General features: G+C 43.5%; 1 protein-coding gene and 1 pseudogene across 1 annotated transcript; both read right to left on the bottom strand.

Annotated features, from left to right (window-relative positions):
- Positions 1 to 4,052: 4,052 nt before the first annotated feature.
- On the bottom strand, positions 4,053 to 11,926 carry LOC137361943 (putative uncharacterized protein DDB_G0271606). The gene is made up of 10 exons (XM_068026524.1): positions 11,395 to 11,926; positions 10,905 to 11,314; positions 10,659 to 10,804; positions 9,788 to 10,571; positions 7,502 to 7,872; positions 7,026 to 7,239; positions 6,586 to 6,876; positions 5,689 to 5,977; positions 5,243 to 5,457; positions 4,053 to 4,283 (listed from the first exon to the last, which is right to left on the bottom strand). Exons 1-10 carry the CDS (start codon positions 11,924 to 11,926, stop codon positions 4,053 to 4,055), a joined length of 3,483 nt encoding a protein of 1,160 aa, XP_067882625.1.
- Positions 11,927 to 15,143: 3,217 nt separating this feature from the next.
- LOC137361941 (putative mediator of RNA polymerase II transcription subunit 26) overlaps positions 15,144 to 19,719 on the bottom strand; it is an 11,027-nt pseudogene continuing 6,451 nt past the window's right edge.

Here is a 19,719-nt window from a genome sequence, read left to right as displayed (position 1 = left end):
GGTCAGTGGTTTGTGAAGCAGTGCCTGGAGTGGCTATAAAGGCCAATTCTAGAGTGACAGGTTCTTCCACAGGTGCTGCAGATAAAATTGGTTGTTGGGGCTGTTACACAGTTGGCTCTCCCCTTGCGCCTCTGTCTTTTTTCCTGCCAACTACTAAGTCTCTTCGACTCGCCACATTTTAGCCCTGTCTTTATGGCTGCCCGCCTGCTCTGGCGAACGCTGGCAACTGACTCCCACAACTTGTGATCAATGTCACACGATTTCATGTCGCGTTTGCAGACGTCTTTATAGCGGAGACATGGACGGCCAGTGGGTCTGATACCAGTGGCGAGCTCACTGAACAATGTGTCCTTGGGGATCCTGGCATCTTCCATGCGGCTCACATGGCCAAGCCATCTCAAGCGTCGCTGGCTCAGTAGTGTGTATATGCTGGGAATGTTGGCCGACTTGAGGACTTCTGTGTTGGAGATACGGTCCTGCCACCTGATGCCAAGTATTTTCAGGAGGCAGCGAAGATGGAATGAATTGAGACGTCGCTCTTGGCTGACATACGTTGTCAATTATAAGGCAAAGAAATGAGTATAACCAGGCTTTCTTTGCTTGAAAGAAGAATGATGAAATTTGCTAAACCTTAAACTTAAACTCTAATACGGTTAACACCTACAGATATGTGACACGCCCCACGTTAGCATGCACACGGGATACACACATGTAAATAGGGATGGAAAAGAGAAGAAAAGATAAATAGAACAGTTTGAGGCAATATCTTGTTACTGTTTCTCGAGCTCTCTGTAGTCCTTGATTGAAGATATGGTCTTGCATTTCATTGGGGCCCACTATTCTTCTTAAACCTTGTTCATGTAGGAGACTTTTTCTCTCTTTGAGTTGACGTTTTTTCAGTGGTTTCCGATGCAGGTGAGAGTGAGGTGAGGGCAGACAGGAGAGAGGTCTTATCAAACCAGGAGCTTTTGTCAGTTTGAATCCTTTGTTGGAAGTTCAAATCTCAATGGACTGCCAGTCATGTGACTGTGTTCACTATGAAGAAGGACGATGTAGGTGTAGAGATCAGGGAGGGGGATTGCGATATACTTGAACATATTAGCATTGAAAGGGAGGAGGTATTCGTAGTTTTAGCGGGCTTAAAGTGGATAAATCCCCAGGCCCAGATGAGATGTATCCCAGGCTGTTATGTGAAGCAAGGGAGGAGATTGCAGGGGCTCTGACACAAATTTTCAAATCCTGTCTGGCCACAGGAGAGGTACCAAAGGACTGGAGGACAGTGAATGTGGTACCATTATTCAAGAAGGGTAGCAGGGATAAACCAGGTAATTACAGGCCGGTGAGTCTAACATCAGTGGTAGGGAAATCATTGGGAAAAATTCTGAGACAGGATTAATCTCCACTTGGAGAGGCAGGGATTAATCAGGGATAGTCACCATGGCTTTGTCAGGGGGAGATCGTGTCTAACTAACTTGATTGAATTTTTCGAGGAGGTGACTAGTTGTGTAGATGAGGGTAAAGCAGTTGATGTAGTCCACATGGACTTCAGTAAGGCTTTTGATAAGGTCCCGCATGGGAGACTGGTTCAGAAGGTAAGAGCCCATGGGATCCAGGGCAATTTGGCAAATTGGATCCAAAATTGGCTTAGTGGCAGGAGGCAGAGGGTGATGGTCGAGGGTTGTTTTTGCGAGTGGAAGCCTGTGACCAGTGGTGTACCGCAGGGATCGGTGCTGGGCCCCTTGCTGTTTGTAGTGTACATTAACGATTTAGACGTGAACCTAGGAGGTATGATCAGTAAGTTTGCAGATGACACGAAAATTGGTGGTGTCATAAATAATGAGGAGGAAAGCCTTAGATTACAGGATATAGATGGGCTGGCAAGATGGGCAGAGCAGTGGCAAATGGAATTTAATCCTGAGAAATGTGAGGTGATGCATTTTGGGAGAACTAACAAGGCAAGGGAATATACAGTGGATGGTCGGACCCTAGGAAGTACAGAGGGTCAGAGGGACCTTGGTGTACTTGTCCATAGATCACTGAAGGCAGCAGCACAGGTAGATAAGGTGGTTAGGAAGGCATAGGGGATACTTGCCTTTATTAGCTGAGGCATAGAATATAAGAGCAGGGAGGTTATGATGGAGTTGTATAGGTGAAATGTTCATGTGGGGAAATCATGTGTGCCTCAGTCTTGGCAGGTGGGGGGTTTGCCTGACCGGGGGGGGGGGATGGGGAGAGAGAGAAAAAGGGGCAGAGAGAGGAGGGTGGGTGGGGAGAGAGAGGGAGAGAGAAAGAGGGTGGAACAGAGTGGGAGAGGGGAGGGGAGAGAGACAGGGATAGACGGGGAACAGAGAGAGGAGAGAGAGAGAAGGGGGAGAAAAGAGGGAGCAGAAAATGGAGAAAGAGCGCACAGCAGAGAGGGGGGACAGAAAGAGAAAGAGGGGTATACAGACAACGAGGATGACACAGAGCAGAGGTGAACAACACAGAGAGGGGGGAACAACACAGAGATGGGGGAACACAGAGATAGAGAGAGATAGAGTGAGAGGGAGAGAGTGATCAACATCACTCCGGACCGATGGTCATTTATCTGGAATACTCTGCATCACAACAAAAAGCGTGCACACAAACATTGACGACTTTGCAAGCAAACAATTGCCAGGCATCTCACTAAATCAGGGTCCAGCATAGTGACGAGAAACTAAGTCAATAAATTACTCTTCTCATTGAAAGTTTCTTCACAAAAATGCCCATTAGTTGTTGCTTTAATTAATAGCAAGATACATTCTTAATACCTTTATCCTTCCGAAATTGTCTCACCTGCTCCCCCATGTAAGACAAAAATTGTAATGAGGCTCCCCCCCCCCCCCCCACCACTCGAAAAGGTTGGACAACTCTGCTCTCGAGAGTGTACGCAGGGAGTTAGTGATTGAGAGGGAAGGGGAGAGATAGACAAGGGGAAAAAGGGATGGAGAGAGTAGAACAGAGGGGAAGAGATAGACAGAGATAGAGAGAGATTACCAGCAAGAGATTGCTTGAGATGATCTCTCGACCCATGCCTATCACTCCCTTTCTCTCTGTTTCACTCCATGCCTCTCTCGGATGTCTATGTACACAGAAATGTCCAATGATTACGTTTTTACATTTGCCCATTCAATGTAACCTAACAATCTCTCTCTCTCCAACATTATCTCTCAGTCCGTGAACAGAGGGACCTTGGAGTGAGAGGCCACGGATTCCTGAGGCAGGCAGGACAGGTGGATAAGGTGGGTGAGGCGGCTTACAGGACACTTACCTTTATTGTCCGATATATAGAATAGAAGAGCAGGGAGGTTTTGCTCGAGCTGTATAAAACACTAATGAGGCCACAGTTAGAGTAGATAACTGTGTACAGTTCTGGTCAGCACATTACAGGAATGAGGGAGGGGTAACTAAGTACTGTTAGTTGTAAAGAATAACAAATAGTTATAGGTACCGAGTCATCGATTCCCTGCATCGAAAGACCACGAAAAAATCCAGGACCTCAACCCTCCCTATTTCTGTAACCTCCCTATTGATCCCGGTTTCCTCCCTCACCCAGGAGTCAGTCCCCCAACTCCACTGATTATTCCCACAGTGTTGGTGTTCCTGCCGCTCGCTCGAACTGCAGAGAATTTACAGGACAGAAACAGGCCATTCGGCCTGACACATTCATGCTGGTGTTTGTGCTCCACACGAGCCTCCTCCCACCCCTCTCTTCATCTCACCCCATCCACATTTCCTTCTGTTCCTCTCTCCCTCATGTCTTTATCCAGCTTCCCTCCCCCTCCCCCATTCAATACATCTCCACGATTCGCCTCACCCCACTCCCCGTGTTAGCGAGTTCCACATTCTCCCGTTCTCTGGGGAAAGAAGTTTCTCCAGAATTCCCGATCTGATTTATCAGCGACTGTCTTATTTTGACGGCTCCCCCTAAGTCTGGTCTCACCCGCAAGTGGAAACATATCTACGTCTACCTGATCGAAACCAAGTTTTGTAATCTTCAAACCCTCCATCAGGTCAACCCTCAGCTTCCTCTATTCTAGAGAAAAGAGCCCCAAGCTTTTCAATCCTTCCCAATAGTTATAAACCCTCTCAATTCTGGTCTCGTCCTCGTGAATCTGTTGCTGAAATTGTTGGTGTTTTGCTCCTGTTCCAGTTGTTGTTGAATTTGTTGGTGCTTTTCTCCTGCCGAGGTGATTGTTGAATTTGCTGCTGGTTTTTCTCCTGCTGAAGTTGTTGTTGAATTTGTTGGTGGTTTTCTCTTGCTGAGGTTGTTGTTGAATTTGTTGGTGTTTTACCCTTGCTGAAGTTGTTGTTGAGTTTGTTGGGTTTACTTCTGCTGAAGTTGTTGCTGAATTTGTCGATGTTTTTCTCTTGCTGAAGTTGTTGCTGAATTTGTCGATGTTTTTCTCTTGCTGAAGTTGTTTTTGAATTTGTCGGTGATTTTCTCTTGCTGAAATTGTTGTTGAATTTGTTGGTGCTATTTTCTTGCTGCCCACCAGTTCTGGTGATCGCTGGCAACTGACTCCCATGACTTGTGATCAATGTCACAGGACATCATGTCGCATCTGCAGACGTCTTTAAAGCGGAGACATGGACAGCCTGTGGGTCTGATACCAGTGGCGAGCTCGCTGTACAATGTGTCTTTGGCAAGTCGAAGAGACTTCGCAGTTGGCAGGAAAAAAGACAGAAGCGCAAGGGGAGAGCCAACTGTGTAACAGCCCCGACAATCAAATTTTTCTGTAGCACCTGTGGAAGAGTCTGTCACTCTAGAATTGGCCTTTATAGCCACTCCAGGCGCTGCTCCACAAACCACTGACCACCTCCATGCGCTTACCTATTGTCTCCCGAGACAAGGAGGCCAAAGAAGAGAATGATTCTCTTGCTGAAGTTGTTGAATTTGCTGGGAATTTTTTTCTCCTGCAGAGGTTGTTGTTGAATTTGTTGGTGTTTTTCTCTTGGTGAAGTTGTTGAATTTGTTTATGTTTTTCTCCTGCTGAGGTTGCTGTTCAATTTGTTGGTGCTTTTATTTTCCTGACGTTGTTGTTAAATTTGTTGGTGTTTTTTCTTTTGCTGAGGTTGTTGTTGAATTTGTTGTTTTTCTCTTGCTGAGGTTGTTGTTGAAGTTGTCAGTGCGTTCCTCTTGCTGAAGTTGTTGATGAATTTGTTGGTGTCTTTCTCTTCCTGAAGTTGTTGAATTTGTTTATGTTTTTCTCCTGCTGACGTTGTTGTTGAATTTGTCAGTGTTTTTCCCGTGCTGAAGTTGTTGTTGAATTTGGTGGAGTTTTTCTCCTAGAGAGGTTGTTGTTGAATTTGTTGGTATTTTTCTCTTGCTGAAGATGTTCTTGAATTTATTGTTTTCTCTTGCTGAGGTTGTTGTTGCATTTATCAGTGTTTTCCTCTGGTTGAAGTTGTTGTAGAATTTGTTAGTGTTTTTCTCTTGCAAAAGTTGTTGAAATTGTTGCTTTTCTCTTGCTGATGTTGTTGTTGCATCTGTCAGTGTTTTCCTCTTGCTGAAGTTGTTGTTGAATTTGTTAGTGTTTTTCTCTTGCTGAAGCTTTTGTTGAATTTGTTGGTGTTTTTTCTTTTCCAGACGTTGTTGTTGAATATGTTGGTGTTTTTCTCCTGCTGAGTTTGTTGTTGAATTTGTTGGTGTTTTTTTTATTTTGCTGAAGTTGTTGTAGAATTTGTTGGAGTCTTTCTCTTGCTGAAGTTGTTGAATTTGTTGGAGTCTTTCTCTTGCTGAAGTTGTTGAATTTGTTGGTGTTTTTCTCCTGCTGAGGTTGTTGTTGAATTTGTTGGTGTTTTTCTCCAGCAGAAGTTGTTGTTGAATTTGGTGGAGTTTTTCTCCTACAGAGGTTGTTGTTGAATTTGTTGGTATTTTTCTCTTGCTGAAGATGTTCTTGAATTTATTGTTTTCTCTTGCTGAGGTTGTTGTTGCATTTATCAGTGTTTTCCTCTGGTTGAAGTTGTTGTAGAATTTGTTAGTGTTTTTCTCTTACTGAATTTGTTGTTGAATTTGTTGGTGCTTTTCTCTTGCAAAAGTTGTTGAAATTGTTGCTTTTCTCTTGCTGAAGTTGTTGTTGCATCAGTCAGTGTTTTCCTCTTGCTGAAGTTGTTGTTGAATTTGTTAGTGTTTTTCTCTTGCTGAAGCTTTTGTTGAATTTGTTGGTGTTTTTTCTTTTCCAGACATTGTTGTTGAATATGTTGGTGTTTTTCTCCTGCTGAGTTTGTTGTTGAATTTGTTGCTGCTTTTCTCCTGCTGAAGTTGTTGTAGAATTTGTTGGAGTCTTTCTCTTGCTGAAGTTGTTGAATTTGTTGGTGTTTTTCTCCTGCTGAGGTTGTTGTTGAATGTGTTGGTGTTTTTCTTTTCCTGCAGTGGTTGTTGTTGAATTTCTTGGTGTTTTTTTCCTGGTGGGGTTTTTGTTGATTTTGTTGGTGTTTTTTCTTTTCCTGTCGTTGTTGTTGAATTTGTTGGTGTTTTTCTCCTGCTGCAGCTTTTGCTGAATTTGTTGGATTTTCTCCTGCTGAAGTTGTTGTTGAATTTGTTGATGATTTCTCTCCTGCTGAAGTTGTTGTTGAATTTTGTTGGTGTTTCTCCTGCTGAAGTTGGTTTTGAATTTGTAGGGTTTTCCCTTTCAGAAGTTGGCGTTGAAATTGTTGGTGTTTCTCCTGCTGAAGTTGTTGTTGAATTTGTTGGGTCTTCTCCTGCTGAAGTTGGTGTTGAATTTGTTGATGATTTCTCTCCTGCTGACGTTGTTGTTGAATTTGTTGGTGTTTCTCCTGCTGAAGTTGGTGTTGATGTTGTTGGATTTCCTCCTGCTGAAGTTGTTGTTGAATTTCTTGTGTCTTCTCCTGCTGAAGTTGGTGTTGAATTTGTTGGGTTTTCTTCTACTGAGGTTGTTGTTGAATTTCTTGTGTCTTCTCCTGCTGAAGTTGGTCTTGAATTTGTTGGGTTTTCTGCTGCTGAAGTTGGTGTTGAATTTGTTGCATTTTCTCCTGCTGACGTTGGTTTTGAATTTGTTGGTGATTTCTCTCCTATTGAAGTTGGTGTTGAATTTGTTGGGTTTTCTGCTGCTGAAGTTGGTGTTGAATTTGTTGGTGATTTCTCTCCTATTGAAGTTGTTGTTGAATTTGTAGGGTTTTCCCTTTCTGAAGTTGGTGTTGAATTTGTTGGTGTTTCTCCTGCTGAAGTTGTTGTTGAATTTGTTGGGTCCATTCCTGCTGAAGTTGTTGTTGAATTTGTTGGGTTTTCCCTTTCTGAAGTTGGTGTTGAATTTGTTGGTGTTTCTCCTGCTGACGTTGGTGTTGAATTTGTTGGATTTTATTCTGCTGAAGTTGTTGTTGGATTTGTTGATGATTTCTCTCCTGCTGAAGTTGTTGTTGAATTTTGTTGGTGTTCCTCCTGCTGAAGTTGGTTTTGAATTTGTTGGTGATTTCTCTCCTGCTGAAGTTGTTGAATTTGTTGGTGTTTTTCTCCTGCTGCAGTTGTTGCTGAAGTTGATGGATTTTCTCCTGCTGAAGTTGGTGTTGAATTTTTTGAGCTCTCTGCTGCTGCAGTTGGTGTTGAATGTGATGGATCTTCTCATGCTGAAGTTGTTGTTGAATTTGTTGCGTTTTCTCCTGCTGATTTCTCTCCTGCTGAAGTTGTTGTTGAATTTGTTGATGTTTCTCCTGAAGTTGTTGCTGCATTTGTTGCTTTTTTTTCTCCTGCTGAAATTGGTGTTGAATTTGTTGGATTTTCTGCAGAGGTTGGTGTTGAATTTGTTGGGTCCTTTCCTGCTGAAGTTGCAGTCGAATTTGCAGGGTTTTCACCTGCTGAAGTTGGTGTTGAATTTGTTGGATTTTCTCCTGCTGAAGTTGGTGTTGAATTTGTTGGCTTTTCTTCTACTGAGGTTGTTCTTGAATTTCTTGTGTCTTCTCCTGCTGAAGTTGGTGTTGAATTTGTTTGGTTTTCTGCTGCTGAAGTTGGTGTTGAATTTGTTGCTGTTTTTCTGCTGCTGAAGTTGGTGTTGAATTTGTTGGTATTTTTCTCCTGCTGCAGCTTTTGCTGAATTTGTTGGATTTTCTCCTGCTGAAGTTGTTGTTGAATTTGTTGATGATTTCTCTCCTGCTGAAGTTGTTGAATTTGTTGGTGTTTTTCCTGCTGAAGTTGTTGTTGAATTTGTTGGTGTTTTTCCTGAAGTTGTTGTTGAATTTGTTGGTGTTGCTCCTGCTGAAGTTGTTGTTGAATTTGTCGGTGTTTCTCCTGCTGAAGTTGTTGTTGAATTTGTCGGTGTTTCTCCTGCTGAAGTTGGTGTTGAATTTTTTGCGTTTTCTCCTGAAGTTGTTGTTGAATTTGTTGGTGTTTTTCCCCTGCTGAAGTTGTTGAATTTGTTGGTGTTTTTCTCCCGTTGACGTTGGTATTGAATTTGTTGGATTTTCTCCTGCCGAAGTTGGTGTTGAATTTGTCGGTTTTTTTCTCCTGCTGAAGTTGGTGTTGAATTTGTCGGTTTTTTCTCCTGCTGAAGTTGGTGTTGAATTTGTTGTTTTTTTTCTCCTGCTGAAGTTGGTGTTGAATTTGTCGGTTTTTTTCTCCTGCTGAAGTTGGTGTTGAATTTGTCGGTTTTTTTCTCCTGCTGAAGTTGGTGTTGAATTTGTCGGGTTTTCTCCAGCTGAAGTTGTTGAATTTGTTGGTGTTTTTCTCCAGCTGGAGTTGTTGTTGAATTTGTTGGTGTTTCTCCTGCTGAAGTTGGTGTTGAATTTGTAGGGTTTGCCCCTGCTGAAGTTGGTGTTGAATTTTTTGGTGTTTTTCTCCAGCTGAAGTTGTTGTTGAATTTGTTGGTATTTTTCTGAAGTCGTTGTTGAATTTGTTGGTGTTTCTCCTGAAGTTGTTGTTGAATTTGTTGGTGTTGCTCCTGCTGAAGTTGTTGTTGAATTTGTCGGTGTTTCTCCTGCTGAAGTTGTTGTTGAATTTGTCGGTGTTTCTCCTGCTGAAGTTGGTGTTGAATTTTTTGCGTTTTCTCCTGAAGTTGTTGTTGAATTTGTTGGTGTTTTTCCCCTGCTGAAGTTGTTGAATTTGTTGGTGTTTTTCTCCCGTTGACGTTGGTATTGAATTTGTTGGATTTTCTCCTGCCGAAGTTGGTGTTGAATTTGTCGGTTTTTTTCTCCTGCTGAAGTTGGTGTTGAATTTGTCGGTTTTTTCTCCTGCTGAAGTTGGTGTTGAATTTGTCGGTTTTTTTTCTCCTGCTGAAGTTGGTGTTGAATTTGTCGGTTTTTTTCTCCTGCTGAAGTTGGTGTTGAATTTGTCAGTTTTTTTCTCCTGCTGAAGTTGGTGTTGAATTTGTCGGGTTTTCTCCAGCTGAAGTTGTTGAATTTGTTGGTGTTTTTCTCCAGCTGGAGTTGTTGTTGAATTTGTTGGTGTTTCTCCTGCTGAAGTTGGTGTTGAATTTGTAGGGTTTGCCCCTGCTGAAGTTGGTGTTGAATTTTTTGGTGTTTTTCTCCAGCTGAAGTTGTTGTTGAATTTGTTGGTATTTTTCTGAAGTCGTTGTTGAATTTGTTGGTGTTTCTCCTGAAGTTGTTGTTGAATTTGTTGGTGTTGCTCCTGCTGAAGTTGTTGTTGAATTTGTTGGTGTTTCTCCTGCTGAAGTTGCTGTTGAATTTGTTGGGTCCTTTCCTGCTGAAGTTGTTGTTGAATTTGTGGCCTTTTCTCCTGCTGAAGTTGGTGTTGAATTTTTTGCGTTTTCTCCTGCTGAAGTTGTTGTTGAATTTGTTGGTGTTTTTCCCCTGCTGAAGTTGTTGAATTTGTTGGTGTTTTTCTCCCGTTGACGTTGGTATTGAATTTGTTGGATTTTCTCCTGCCGAAGTTGGTGTTGAATTTGTTTCTGATTTCGCTCCTGCTCAGGTTGTTGTTGAATTTGTTGGAATTTCTCCTGCTGTAATTGGCGTTGAATTTGTAGGGTTTTCCCTTTCTGAAGTTGGTGTTGAATTTGTTGGTGTTTTTCTCCTGCTGCAGTTGTTGCTGAATTTGTTGGATTTTCTCCTGCTGAAGTTGGTGTTGAATTTGTTGGTGTTTTACTCCTGCTGAATTTGTTTTTGCATTTGTTGGGTTTTTTTTCTCCTGCTGTAATTGGTGTTGAATTTGTTGGTATTTCTCCTGCTGAAGTTGCTGTTGAATTTGTTGGTGTTTTTCCCCTGCTGAAGTTGTTGAATTTGTTGGTGTTTTTCTCCCGTTGACGTTGGTATTGAATTTGTTGGATTTTCTCCTGCCGAAGTTGGTGTTGAATTTGTTTCTGATTTCGCTCCTGCTCAGGTTGTTGTTGAATTTGTTGGAATTTCTCCTGCTGTAATTGGCGTTGAATTTGTAGGGTTTTCCCTTTCTGAAGTTGGTGTTGAATTTGTTGGTGTTTTTCTCCTGCTGCAGTTGTTGCTGAATTTGTTGGATTTTCTCCTGCTGAAGTTGGTGTTGAATTTGTTGATATTTCTCCTGCTGAATTTGTTTTTGCATTTGTTGGTTTTTTTTTCTCCTGCTGTAATTGGTGTTGAATTTGTTGGTATTTCTCCTGCTGAAGTTGCTGTTGAATTTGTTGGTGTTTTTCTGAAGTCGTTGTTGAATTTGTTGGTGTTTCTCCTGAAGTTGTTGTTGAATTTGTTGGTGTTGCTCCTGCTGAAGTTGTTGTTGAATTTGTTGGTGTTTCTCCTGCTGAAGTTGCTGTTGAATTTGTTGGGTCCTTTCCTGCTGAATTTGGTGTTGAATTTGTTGGGTTTTCTCCTGCTGAAGTTGTTGTTGAATTTGTGGCCTTTTCTCCTGCTGAAGTTGTTGTTGAATTTGTGGCCTTTTCTCCTGCTGAAGTTGTTGTTGAATTTGTTGGCGTTTCTTCTGCTGAAGTTGGTGTTGAATTTGTGGCCTTTTCTCCTGCTGAAGTTGTTGTTGAATTTGTTGGCGTTTCTTCTGCTGAAGTTGGTGTTGAATTTGTTAGATTTTCTTCTACTGAGGTTGTTGTTGAATTTCTTGTGTCTTCTCCTGCTGAAGTTGGTCTTGAATTTGTTGGGTTTTCTGCTGCTGAAGTTGGTGTTGAATTTGTTGCATTTTCTCCTGCTGACGTTGGTTTTGAATTTGTTGGTGATTTCTCTCCTATTGAAGTTGGTGTTGAATTTGTTGGGTTTTCTGCTGCTGAAGTTGGTGTTGAATTTGTTGGTGATTTCTCTCCTATTGAAGTTGTTGTTGAATTTGTAGGGTTTTCCCTTTCTGAAGTTGGTGTTGAATTTGTTGGTGTTTCTCCTGCTGAAGTTGTTGTTGAATTTGTTGGGTCCATTCCTGCTGAAGTTGTTGTTGAATTTGTTGGGTTTTCCCTTTCTGAAGTTGGTGTTGAATTTGTTGGTGTTTCTCCTGCTGACGTTGGTGTTGAATTTGTTGGATTTTCTTCTGCTGAAGTTGGTGTTGAATTTGTTGGGTCCTTTCCTGCTGACTTTGGTGTCGAATTTGTTGGGTTTTATCCTGCTGAAGTTGGTGTTGAACTTGTTGGCTTTTCTTCTGCTGAAGTTGGTGTTGAATTTGTTGCGTTTTCTCCTGCTGAAGTTGGTGTTGAATTTGTTGGTTTTTCTTCTGCTGAAGTTGGTGTTGAATTTGTTGCGTTTTCTCCTGCTGAAATTGGTGTTGAATTTGTTGGATTTTCTTCTGCTGAAGTTGGTGTTGAATTTGTTGGGTCCTTTCCTGCTGAAGTTGGTGTTGAATTTGTTGCGTTTTCATCTGCTGAAGTTGGTGTTGAATTTGTTGCATTTTCTCCTGCTGACGTTGGTGTTGAATTTGTTGCGTTTTCTCCTGCTGAAATTGGTGTTGAATTTGTTGGATTTTCTTCTGCTGAAGTTGGTGTTGAATTTGTTGGGTCCTTTCCTGCTGAAGTTGGTGTTGAATTTGTTGCGTTTTCATCTGCTGAAGTTGGTGTTGAATTTGTTGCATTTTCTCCTGCTGACGTTGGTTTTGAATTTGTTGGTGATTTCTCTCCTATTGAAGTTGGTGTTGAATTTGTTGGGTTTTCTGCTGCTGAAGTTGGTGTTGAATTTGTTGGTGATTTCTCTCCTATTGAAGTTGTTGTTGAATTTGTAGGGTTTTCCCTTTCTGAAGTTGGTGTTGAATTTGTTGGTGTTTCTCCTGCTGAAGTTGTTGTTGAATTTGTTGGGTCCATTCCTGCTGAAGTTGTTGTTGAATTTGTTGGGTTTTCCCTTTCTGAAGTTGGTGTTGAATTTGTTGGTGTTTCTCCTGCTGACGTTGGTGTTGAATTTGTTGGATTTTATTCTGCTGAAGTTGTTGTTGGATTTGTTGATGATTTCTCTCCTGCTGAAGTTGTTGTTGAATTTTGTTGGTGTTCCTCCTGCTGAAGTTGGTTTTGAATTTGTTGGTGATTTCTCTCCTGCTGAAGTTGTTGAATTTGTTGGTGTTTTTCTCCTGCTGCAGTTGTTGCTGAAGTTGATGGATTTTCTCCTGCTGAAGTTGGTGTTGAATTTTTTGAGCTCTCTGCTGCTGCAGTTGGTGTTGAATGTGATGGATCTTCTCATGCTGAAGTTGTTGTTGAATTTGTTGCGTTTTCTCCTGCTGATTTCTCTCCTGCTGAAGTTGTTGTTGAATTTGTTGATGTTTCTCCTGAAGTTGTTGCTGCATTTGTTGCTTTTTTTTCTCCTGCTGAAATTGGTGTTGAATTTGTTGGATTTTCTGCAGAGGTTGGTGTTGAATTTGTTGGGTCCTTTCCTGCTGAAGTTGCAGTCGAATTTGCAGGGTTTTCACCTGCTGAAGTTGGTGTTGAATTTGTTGGATTTTCTCCTGCTGAAGTTGGTGTTGAATTTGTTGGCTTTTCTTCTACTGAGGTTGTTCTTGAATTTCTTGTGTCTTCTCCTGCTGAAGTTGGTGTTGAATTTGTTTGGTTTTCTGCTGCTGAAGTTGGTGTTGAATTTGTTGCTGTTTTTCTGCTGCTGAAGTTGGTGTTGAATTTGTTGGTATTTTTCTCCTGCTGCAGCTTTTGCTGAATTTGTTGGATTTTCTCCTGCTGAAGTTGTTGTTGAATTTGTTGATGATTTCTCTCCTGCTGAAGTTGTTGAATTTGTTGGTGTTTTTCCTGCTGAAGTTGTTGTTGAATTTGTTGGTGTTTTTCCTGAAGTTGTTGTTGAATTTGTTGGTGTTGCTCCTGCTGAAGTTGTTGTTGAATTTGTCGGTGTTTCTCCTGCTGAAGTTGTTGTTGAATTTGTCGGTGTTTCTCCTGCTGAAGTTGGTGTTGAATTTTTTGCGTTTTCTCCTGAAGTTGTTGTTGAATTTGTTGGTGTTTTTCCCCTGCTGAAGTTGTTGAATTTGTTGGTGTTTTTCTCCCGTTGACGTTGGTATTGAATTTGTTGGATTTTCTCCTGCCGAAGTTGGTGTTGAATTTGTCGGTTTTTTTCTCCTGCTGAAGTTGGTGTTGAATTTGTCGGTTTTTTCTCCTGCTGAAGTTGGTGTTGAATTTGTTGTTTTTTTTCTCCTGCTGAAGTTGGTGTTGAATTTGTCGGTTTTTTTCTCCTGCTGAAGTTGGTGTTGAATTTGTCGGTTTTTTTCTCCTGCTGAAGTTGGTGTTGAATTTGTCGGGTTTTCTCCAGCTGAAGTTGTTGAATTTGTTGGTGTTTTTCTCCAGCTGGAGTTGTTGTTGAATTTGTTGGTGTTTCTCCTGCTGAAGTTGGTGTTGAATTTGTAGGGTTTGCCCCTGCTGAAGTTGGTGTTGAATTTTTTGGTGTTTTTCTCCAGCTGAAGTTGTTGTTGAATTTGTTGGTATTTTTCTGAAGTCGTTGTTGAATTTGTTGGTGTTTCTCCTGAAGTTGTTGTTGAATTTGTTGGTGTTGCTCCTGCTGAAGTTGTTGTTGAATTTGTCGGTGTTTCTCCTGCTGAAGTTGTTGTTGAATTTGTCGGTGTTTCTCCTGCTGAAGTTGGTGTTGAATTTTTTGCGTTTTCTCCTGAAGTTGTTGTTGAATTTGTTGGTGTTTTTCCCCTGCTGAAGTTGTTGAATTTGTTGGTGTTTTTCTCCCGTTGACGTTGGTATTGAATTTGTTGGATTTTCTCCTGCCGAAGTTGGTGTTGAATTTGTCGGTTTTTTTCTCCTGCTGAAGTTGGTGTTGAATTTGTCGGTTTTTTCTCCTGCTGAAGTTGGTGTTGAATTTGTCGGTTTTTTTTCTCCTGCTGAAGTTGGTGTTGAATTTGTCGGTTTTTTTCTCCTGCTGAAGTTGGTGTTGAATTTGTCAGTTTTTTTCTCCTGCTGAAGTTGGTGTTGAATTTGTCGGGTTTTCTCCAGCTGAAGTTGTTGAATTTGTTGGTGTTTTTCTCCAGCTGGAGTTGTTGTTGAATTTGTTGGTGTTTCTCCTGCTGAAGTTGGTGTTGAATTTGTAGGGTTTGCCCCTGCTGAAGTTGGTGTTGAATTTTTTGGTGTTTTTCTCCAGCTGAAGTTGTTGTTGAATTTGTTGGTATTTTTCTGAAGTCGTTGTTGAATTTGTTGGTGTTTCTCCTGAAGTTGTTGTTGAATTTGTTGGTGTTGCTCCTGCTGAAGTTGTTGTTGAATTTGTTGGTGTTTCTCCTGCTGAAGTTGCTGTTGAATTTGTTGGGTCCTTTCCTGCTGAAGTTGTTGTTGAATTTGTGGCCTTTTCTCCTGCTGAAGTTGGTGTTGAATTTTTTGCGTTTTCTCCTGCTGAAGTTGTTGTTGAATTTGTTGGTGTTTTTCCCCTGCTGAAGTTGTTGAATTTGTTGGTGTTTTTCTCCCGTTGACGTTGGTATTGAATTTGTTGGATTTTCTCCTGCCGAAGTTGGTGTTGAATTTGTTTCTGATTTCGCTCCTGCTCAGGTTGTTGTTGAATTTGTTGGAATTTCTCCTGCTGTAATTGGCGTTGAATTTGTAGGGTTTTCCCTTTCTGAAGTTGGTGTTGAATTTGTTGGTGTTTTTCTCCTGCTGCAGTTGTTGCTGAATTTGTTGGATTTTCTCCTGCTGAAGTTGGTGTTGAATTTGTTGATATTTCTCCTGCTGAATTTGTTTTTGCATTTGTTGGTTTTTTTTTCTCCTGCTGTAATTGGTGTTGAATTTGTTGGTATTTCTCCTGCTGAAGTTGCTGTTGAATTTGTTGGTGTTTTTCTGAAGTCGTTGTTGAATTTGTTGGTGTTTCTCCTGAAGTTGTTGTTGAATTTGTTGGTGTTGCTCCTGCTGAAGTTGTTGTTGAATTTGTTGGTGTTTCTCCTGCTGAAGTTGCTGTTGAATTTGTTGGGTCCTTTCCTGCTGAATTTGGTGTTGAATTTGTTGGGTTTTCTCCTGCTGAAGTTGTTGTTGAATTTGTGGCCTTTTCTCCTGCTGAAGTTGTTGTTGAATTTGTGGCCTTTTCTCCTGCTGAAGTTGTTGTTGAATTTGTTGGCGTTTCTTCTGCTGAAGTTGGTGTTGAATTTGTGGCCTTTTCTCCTGCTGAAGTTGTTGTTGAATTTGTTGGCGTTTCTTCTGCTGAAGTTGGTGTTGAATTTGTTAGATTTTCTCCTACTGAGGTTGTTGTTGAATTTCTTGTGTCTTCTCCTGCTGAAGTTGGTCTTGAATTTGTTGGGTTTTCTGCTGCTGAAGTTGGTGTTGAATTTGTTGCATTTTCTCCTGCTGACGTTGGTTTTGAATTTGTTGGTGATTTTTCTCCTATTGAAGTTGGTGTTGAATTTGTTGGGTTTTCTGCTGCTGAAGTTGGTGTTGAATTTGTTGGTGATTTCTCTCCTATTGAAGTTGTTGTTGAATTTGTAGGGTTTTCCCTTTCTGAAGTTGGTGTTGAATTTGTTGGTGTTTCTCCTGCTGAAGTTGTTGTTGAATTTGTTGGGTCCATTCCTGCTGAAGTTGTTGTTGAATTTGTTGGGTTTTCCCTTTCTGAAGTTGGTGTTGAATTTGTTGGTGTTTCTCCTGCTGACGTTGGTGTTGAATTTGTTGGATTTTATTCTGCTGAAGTTGTTGTTGGATTTGTTGATGATTTCTCTCCTGCTGAAGTTGTTGTTGAATTTTGTTGGTGTTTCTCCTGCTGAAGTTGGTTTTGAATTTGTTGGTGATTTCTCTCCTGCTGAAGTTGTTGAATTTGTTGGTGTTTTTCTCCTGCTGCAGTTGTTGCTGAAGTTGTTGGATTTTCTCCTGCTGAAGTTGGTGTTGAATTTTTTGAGCTCTCTGCTGCTGCAGTTGGTGTTGAATGTGATGGATCTTCTCATGCTGAAGTTGTTGTTGAAGTTGTTGCGTTTTCTCCTGCTGATTTCTCTCCTGCTGAAGTTGTTGTTGAATTTGTTGATGTTTCTCCTGAAGTTGTTGCTGCATTTGTTGCTTTTTTTTCTCCTGCTGAAATTGGTGTTGAATTTGTTGGATTTTCTGCAGAGGTTGGTGTTGAATTTGTTGGGTCCTTTCCTGCTGAAGTTGCAGTCGAATTTGCAGGGTTTTCACCTGCTGAAGTTGGTGTTGAATTTGTTGGATTTTCTCCTGCTGAAGTTGGTGTTGAATTTGTTGGCTTTTCTTCTACTGAGGTTGTTCTTGAATTTCTTGTGTCTTCTCCTGCTGAAGTTGGTGTTGAATTTGTTTGGTTTTCTGCTGCTGAAGTTGGTGTTGAATTTGTTGCTGTTTTTCTGCTGCTGAAGTTGGTGTTGAATTTGTTGGTGTTTTTCTCCTGCTGCAGCTTTTGCTGAATTTGTTGGATTTTCTCCTGCTGAAGTTGTTGTAGACGGGGGTGGTCAGCAAGCCGGAGACAGGACAGGATAGGAGGATGTAGAGAGAGAGAGAGAGAGAGAGAGAGAGAGAGGGGTCAGCAAACCGGAGACAGGCAGGATAGGGGGATGTAGGGAGAGAGGGAGAGAGTTAGAGGGGGGTGGTCAGCAAACCGGAGACAGGACAGGATAGGAGGATGTAGAGAGAGAGAGAGAGAGTTAGAGGGGGGTGGTCAGCAAACCGGAGACAGGACAGGATAGGAGGATGTAGAGAGAGAGAGAGAGAGAGAGAGAGTTAGAGGGGGGTGGTCAGCAAACCGGAGACAGGACAGGATAGGAGGATGTAGAGAGAGAGAGAGAGTTAGAGGGGGGTGGTCAGCAAACCGGAGACAGGACAGGATAGGAGGATGTAGAGAGAGAGAGAGAGAGAGAGAGTTAGAGGGGGGTGGTCAGCAAGCCGGAGACAGGACAGGATAGGAGGATGTAGAGAGAGAGAGAGAGAGAGAGAGAGTTAGAGGGGGGTGGTCCAGCAAACCGGAGACAGGCAGGATAGGGGGATGTAGAGAGAGAGGGAGAGAGGGAGAGAGTTAGAGGGGGGTGGTCAGCAAACCGGAGACAGGCAGGATAGGAGGATGTAGAGAGAGAGGGAGAGAGGGAGAGAGTTAGACGGGGGTGGTCAGCAAGCCGGAGGACAGGACAGGATAGGAGGATGTAGAGAGAGAGAGAGAGAGAGAGATTTAGAGGGGGGTGGTCAGCAAGCCGGAGACAGGCAGGATAGGGGGATGTAGAGAGAGAGAGAGTGAGAGAGAGAGAGAGGGGTCAGCAAACCGGAGACAGGACAGGATAGGAGGATGTAGAGAGAGAGAGAGAGAGAGGGAGAGAGTTAGAGGGGGGTGGTCAGCAAACCGGAGACAGGACAGGATAGGAGGATTTAGAGAGAGAGGGAGAGAGGGGTCAGCAAACCGGAGACAGGACAGGATAGGAGGATGTAGAGAGAGAGGGAGAGAGGGAGAGAGTTAGAGGGGGGTGGTCAGCAAGCCGGAGACAGGACAGGATAGGAGGATGTAGAGAGAGAGAGAGAGAGAGGGAGAGAGTTAGAGGGGGGTGGTCAGCAAGCCGGAGACAGGCAGGATAGGGGGATGTCAGAGAGAGAGAGAGTGAGAGAGAGAGAGGGGTCAGCAAACCGGAGACAGGACAGGATAGGAGGATGTAGAGAGAGAGAGAGAGAGAGGGAGAGAGTTAGAGGGGGTGGTCAGCAAGCCGGAGACAGGCAGGATAGGGGGATGTAGAGAGAGAGAGAGTGAGAGAGAGAGAGGGGTCAGCAAACCGGAGACAGGACAGGATAGGAGGATGTAGAGAGAGAGAGAGAGAGAGAGAGAGTTAGAGGGGGGTGGTCAGCAAGCCGGAGACAGGCAGGATAGGGGATGTAGAGAGAGAGAGAGTGAGAGAGAGAGAGGGGTCAGCAAACCGGAGACAGGACAGGATAGGAGGATGTAGAGAGAGAGAGAGTGAGAGAGAGAGAGTTAGAGGGGGGTGGTCAGCAAGCCGGAGACAGGCAGGATAGGGGGATGTAGAGAGAGAGAGAGTGAGAGAGAGAGAGGGGTCAGCAAACCGGAGACAGGACAGGATAGGAGGATGTAGAGAGAGAGAGAGTGAGAGAGAGAGAGTTAGAGGGGGGTGGTCAGCAAGCCGGAGACAGGCAGGATAGGGGGATTGTTAGAGAGAGAGAGAGTGAGAGAGAGAGAGGGGTCAGCAAACCGGAGACAGGACAGGATAGGAGGATGTAGAGAGAGAGGGAGAGAGGGAGAGAGTTAGAGGGGGGTGGTCAGCAAGCCGGAGACAGGCAGGATAGGGGGGATGTAGAGAGAGAGAGAGTGAGAGAGAGAGAGGTGTCAGTAAGCCGGAGACAGGACAGGATAGGAGGATTTAGAGAGAGAGGGAGAGAGAGAGAGAGAGAGGTGTCAGCAAACCGGAGACAGGACAGGATAGGAGGATGTAGAGAGAGAGAGAGAGAGAGAGATTTAGAGGGGGGTGGTCAGCAAGCCGGAGACAGGCAGGATAGGGGGATGTAGAGAGAGAGGGAGAGAGGGAGAGAGTTAGACGGGGGTGGTCAGCAAGCCGGAGACAGGACAGGATAGGAGGATGTAGAGAGAGAGAGAGAGAGAGAGATTTAGAGGGGGGTGGTCAGCAAGCCGGAGACAGGCAGGATAGGGGGATGTAGAGAGAGAGAGAGTGAGAGAGAGAGAGAGGTGTCAGCAAGCCGGAGACAGGACAGGATAGGAGCATGTAGAGAGAGAGAGAGAGAGGGGTCAGCAAACCGGAGACAGGACAGGATAGGAGGATGTAGAGAGAGAGGGAGAGAGGGAGAGAGTTAGACGGGGGTGGTCAGCAAGCCGGAGACAGGACAGGATAGGAGGATGTAGAGAGAGAGAGAGAGAGAGAGATTTAGAGGGGGGTGGTCAGCAAGCCGGAGACAGGCAGGATAGGGGGATGTAGAGAGAGAGAGAGTGAGAGAGAGAGAGAGGTGTCAGCAAGCCGGAGACAGGACAGGATAGGAGGATGTCGAGAAAGAGAGAGAGACAGAGAGAGACAGAGAGAGACAGAGAGAGACAGAGAGAGACAGAGAGAGAGAGATGTCAGCAAGCTGGAGACAGGACAGGATAGGAGGATGTAGCGAGAGAGGGAGAGAGAGAGAGTGAGGGAGTGGGAGGGAGAGAGGGAGAGGATGAGAGAGAGAGAGAGAGAGTTAGAGGGGGGGGTCAGCAAGCTGGAGACAGGCAAGATAGTAGGATGGAGAGAGAGAGGGAGAGGGAGAGAGGTGGTGTGGAGAGAGAGAGAGAGAGAGAGAGGGGGGGGTAAGCAAGCCGGAGACAGGACAGGATAGGAGGACGTAGAGGGAGAGAGGGAGATAGGAGGACAGACAGAGAGGGAGAGCGGGAGAGAGTGAGAGGCATAGCGGGAGAGAGATCAAGGGAGGGAGATTGAGAGAGAGAGATAGAGAGAGGGAGAGGGAGTCA

This window comes from Heterodontus francisci, unplaced genomic scaffold (assembly GCF_036365525.1).
Source record: "Heterodontus francisci isolate sHetFra1 unplaced genomic scaffold, sHetFra1.hap1 HAP1_SCAFFOLD_323, whole genome shotgun sequence".
Lineage (NCBI taxonomy): Eukaryota > Metazoa > Chordata > Chondrichthyes > Heterodontiformes > Heterodontidae > Heterodontus > Heterodontus francisci.
The sequence above is the reverse complement of the archived record's forward strand: the minus strand, read 5'-3'. Positions and strand labels throughout refer to the sequence as shown.

What these genes read in the sequence shown, in the direction of transcription:
- LOC137361943 (XM_068026524.1), bottom strand. Translation starts at nt 11,926, where the DNA reads ATGAAAACGCAACAAATTCAACACCAACTTCAGCAGGAAAGGACCCAA. An exon ending in CAACTTCAGCAGGAGAAAAG is followed by an intron (nt 10,805 to 10,904) that starts GCCACAAATTCA and finishes CAACTTCAGCAG; the next exon opens with GAGAAAAGGCCACAAATTCA. An exon ending in CAACAACAACTTCAGCAGGA is followed by an intron (nt 10,572 to 10,658) that starts GCAACACCAACA and finishes CAAATTCAACAG; the next exon opens with CAACTTCAGCAGGAGAAATA.